This window comes from Daphnia pulicaria, chromosome 1 (genome assembly GCF_021234035.1).
Source record: "Daphnia pulicaria isolate SC F1-1A chromosome 1, SC_F0-13Bv2, whole genome shotgun sequence".
Lineage (NCBI taxonomy): Eukaryota > Metazoa > Arthropoda > Branchiopoda > Diplostraca > Daphniidae > Daphnia > Daphnia pulicaria.
Window position 1 is genome coordinate 28,872,593 of NC_060913.1, and position 4,695 is coordinate 28,877,287.

The 4,695-nt window shown below is 41.9% G+C and overlaps 1 protein-coding gene across 1 annotated transcript; it reads right to left on the minus strand.

Annotated features, from left to right (window-relative positions):
* Positions 1-533: 533 nt before the first annotated feature.
* LOC124321145 (ankyrin-1-like) lies at positions 534-3,105 on the minus strand. The gene is made up of 2 exons (XM_046784057.1): positions 859-3,105; positions 534-587 (listed from the first exon to the last, which is right to left on the minus strand). Exons 1-2 carry the CDS (start codon positions 3,055-3,057, stop codon positions 534-536), a joined length of 2,253 nt encoding a protein of 750 aa, XP_046640013.1. The 5' UTR covers positions 3,058-3,105.
* Positions 3,106-4,695: the final 1,590 nt, after the last annotated feature.

Genomic DNA, 4,695 nt, shown 5'->3' on the forward strand with positions numbered 1-4,695 from the left:
GAAAAAGAGGATGTTATTTTCTTGCTATTCCTTTGCGCAATATTCCTTCAGACGATCGATAATTATCTGGCCTAGTCCGTGTTTGTTGTCTAGAGCACAATCGAGGGGAGTACGGCCTTTTATGTCGACACAATTCACGTCCACGGCTTCAGTATTGAGGAGTAGGGGAGAGGGGGGCTAGTTGGCAGGTGGGGTAAGTTGGCATTTTGCTATTTAGACCCCTTACAGACCAAAACAAATCAAGCCTTTTACACCAAATACGAAAGACAACACCCAGATTGCTCACACAAAATTTCAAAAGTATACTACTTCCCCAACAGGAGTTATAGCAAAAAGAAAAAAAAAACGGCAAAAAGTTTTTTTTGGGCCTCTCAGCACTTTTCATTTTTCTCATAGTATAAAACTCTAAGAGTGTCAGAAAACCCAAGCAAAAAAGAATTAATGTTTGTCTTATTTTTAAAAGAAACCCCACATTTCTACATTAAAAAGTTATTTAGTTATCAATTTATTTGTTCGAAAAGCACCCTGTGGGGTTAGTTGGCAGAAATTTGGTGGGGCATGTTGGCATACAGATTTCTCACGAGATGCTGAGTTGCAAGTTTTCAAAATTTGACCTAGAAATTTTGGAGCAATGGAGAATCGTCACTTGCCAACTTACCCCGTAGGTGGGGCAAGTTGGCAGACTTTTTTTTTTTTGCAGTTTTTCTCAATTTCACAATTTCGTGTAAATGAACATTGTAAACAAATTCGATCAATTCATAGAGAATTGAAATCTGAATCTGATTCATTCATTCAATTTGCAAAACGTGTGGTCAAATAATTCAAATAAATTCACAAAAAGTGACCCTGCCAACTAGCCCCCCTCTCCCCTAGCTCGATGAGGTCCATTGACTCTGCATTTCTCGCCGCCATGTGAAGAGGGGTGACTCCGTTCTTGTCAGCGATGCCTGGGTCGGCTCCCATTTTTATCAGACGACGAGCATTGATTGTATTAACAGGGTCGGGTCTCTCAATTGCGTAACGGAGTGGCGTCCTTCCATCGTCGTCGACTCCGTTGATGTTGCATTGTCCAGTTTCTAGAATGGCGTCGATGACATCCGTTGTCTTTGCATTTTTGGTCGCTAAATGCAGTGGAGTGACTTTGGTTTTATTGGCAATGTTGGGATCGGCTCCCAATTGAATCAGGTGAGGGGCATTTTTTGCAGAATTATATCCCATGATTGCATAATGGAGAGGAGTGTCTCCATCGTTGTCAACCCCGTTGATGTCGAATTTTTCCGTTTCAAGAATGATGTCGATGACATCCGTCGTCTCTGCATGAAATGATGCCAATTGAACCGCATTCTCTCCCATTTCTCCACAGCATGCGCTGATGTCTGCTCCATTTTTCAATAGGCGACAAAGTGTTTCTACGTCCGAATCTATAATTATTGAAATCAAATATTCCTCCGAAAATTTAGAGATTTTTTCCTCCATTGTCTTTGTATTGTCGCTTAACAAGTTTTCAATTTCGTCGGCCTTTTGATTGCCGAAAGTCCGCATGAGTTTTTTTAAGGATTCATTGTTTCCTTTGGGCAGTAAGTTTTCTCTTTTCACGGCGCATTTCTCTTTCAAAAGGTTGGCAATTGCTTCGCCTAGTCCGTGCTTGTTAATTATTACGTTATGTAGCGCAGTTCGTCCTTCGTTGTCCAAGCGGTTGACATCCACGTCTTTGTGATTGACGAGTAATTTGACAATGTCCATGTCTTTTGCATATATGGCCGCCAAATGAAGTGGAGTCCATCCACCTGTATTAGCGAAGTTGGGATCGGCTCCATTCGATAACAGGAAGCGAGCGGCAGTCACGTTGGAATTGTAAATTGCCAGATGGAGGGCAGTCCATCCATGTTCAGTTTCATTGATGTCAACTTTTTCGTTTGCCAGAAGTAAATTAAGAATATCGCAATCTGTATGGTTGACAACTGCCACATGAAATGGAGTTTCGCCTTTGGTGTTGCGTATGGTGGGATCGGCTCCTCTTTTCAGCAAACGCCTAACAGCATTCACGTTGTTGGCGCGTACTGCAACAAAAAGTGGAGTTTCCTCATCTTGATCGCGGCCGTTGATATCGAAATTTCCACCTTTCAGAATTTCATCGATTTCCAGTGATTTCTTAACTCGCGCTATTAAGAAATCAAGTCCATCGAATCCCGTCAAGTCAATTGAAGGATCGGCGCCTTTGTCTACGAAACGGTGATTATTAACGCCTGTTGCCTCGTCAGATTCTCCAGTAATACAATCGTCAGTTTCGGTACACGGAGGTTTGATGTTCTTTTCCACCAATCGATCAAGAATTGTATTGCCTAGTCCGTGCAAGTTATGCCTAGCGAACAAGAAAAGTCTTTCATCGTTTCTATACTGTTGAATATCTCCTTCGTTAATGTTCTGCAATAACAAGTCGATGATTTTTATGTCCTCAGCACCAAGTGCAGCAAAGTGAAGTGGAGTAGGCTTATCACTAACATTGTCTCGACAATTGACATCTGCGCCCTTATTGATCAAATGCTCGGCCGTGATTTCATTGGAAAAGGCGGCGGCGTAATGAAGTGCAGTCACTCCTTGTTCATTTTGATCGTTGACATCGCCCATGCCTTTGACTTTTTTAGCTTCTAGGAGTAGATCAATGATAGGATTGCCGTCTCTTTTCTGTGATGCCACATGAAGAGGAGACGTACCTTGTTTGTCGAAAATGTTGGGATTGGCTCCGTTTTCTAATAATTTTGCAACAGAGATGGCGTTGGAGACAGACACGGCCAAATGAAGAGCCGTGTCTCCGTTTTCATCTGCATGGTCAACCTTGATTTTGCGATGAGCTAAAAGTAAATCGACGATCTCGTTATTATCATCTCTTTGCAGTGCTGCCAAATGAAGAGGAGACGCTCCCCATTTGTTGAAAATATTGGGATTGGCTCCGCTTTCTATTAATTTTCGAACAGTGACGACGTTGGATACTCCAGCGGCCAAATGGAGAGCCGTTTGTCCGTTTTCGTCTGCAACGTCAAGATTGACTTTGGTCATGTGCTAGGAGCAAATCGAAGATCTCTGCTTCCCTTCCGTGCAATGCTGCCACATGAAGAGGAGACGTACCTTCTTTGTCGAAAATATTGGGATCGGCTCTTTTTTCTAATAGTTTTTGAACAGCGATGACGTTAGATACACGAGCGGCCAAATGGAGGGCCGTTTGTCCATTTTCGTCCACATCGTCAACGTTGACTTTGTCATGTTCCAGTAGCAAATCGATTATCTCTTCTTTCATTGCGAACATGCTGGCAGCCAATAGAAGGGCGCTCTTCCCGGATGCGTCACGTTTTGTGGGATCCCCATTCATTGGAGGTTGTAGAAGATGTTGAACCATTTTGGTTTTCGATAACATAATCGCAGAGTGGAGTGGAGTTTGTCCTTTGTAGAAGGCGTTGATGTCATAGGCCTACTTACCACTCGCTACTGTTTTATCAACAAGATCGGTATTTCCCATTTTAATTAGATGGAATAAAGGGGACCAATCAGAATAACCTCTTATGACGTTGATTAAATCCAACATTTGTTTGTCCCGGCCACTTTCACGAGGAGGAGAATACTTGAAATTCCCCTTGTATTTGTATCCTATTTCGGTAATTTGTTTGCTGACGAAAGTGACGAAAGACTGGCAGTTTGAGTTCAAGATGTTGTACTTTTTTTCAATGATTTGATGGGACCAAAGAATTGCAAAAAGATCTTTAATCGTACCTTTTCCTTTCAAATCTTCTTTGATGAGTTTCACTTGATTTCGTTCTTCGCCTTTAAACTTTTCCTTGACGTTTTCTTTGTTGCGGCATCGTTGCAAGACGATGTATTCCGTGTTCTTTTCCAGGGACCACCAGTGGATTCCATCGTCTGCTGTTTCACTTGTCGATTTGAAGACGATGAAAACGTGATAAGCTTTGAAAGCATCTGTCATTTTCCCCATGCTGCTTCGGTAGGCTTCGATTTGAGTGATTTTCGATTGCTTGTCGATGTCTTTTAAAACGTCCAACATTTTGGCGATTTCAACTTCAGCAGCTTCAATGAATTTTTCTAGAGTTTATTCGTTGAGTAAAAAACGAAAAGTCGCAGGTTCCGAGATTTCGTGACCCACTTTCGGTTCGTTATCAGCACAGGGCACGAAATATAACTTTTGCTTGTACTCGCCACCAGTTAAGTTTCGCGTACTTTCAAAGGATTTCGCCATGACAATAAGTTCTTGATTCAGCATCAAATTCGAGCTGTTTTGTTTTTTCCAGCCTCACTGTGGCTCAAAGCCTCAAATAATACGTGGCAGTTTGGATTGTGCAACAGATGCAGAGTTGCAAGTTTAGAGGAATTTGTCCTCAAAAAAGAAAAAGATTCACACATGGGGGAGCCAATGTGAGAGAAATGTTTTTAAAAAATGTGTCTTGGTCTCAATAGTCACACATGTTTTACAGAAAGTGACAGGTTAATTTGACGCTTGATTTTATTGATCTGACTAATTATATTTCAATTAGGAATAGTTTTGTCGGATTAAAGCGGCACACGACGCGGTCGTGGAATCTCAAGAGGCTCAGAGGAATTTGATTTTTAACTGGTTTCATCGTTGAGTACGTGCTGATTCCACTAAGTCCGTCCCCATCGCCTATTTCGGCCGGATTTTTTTCAGTT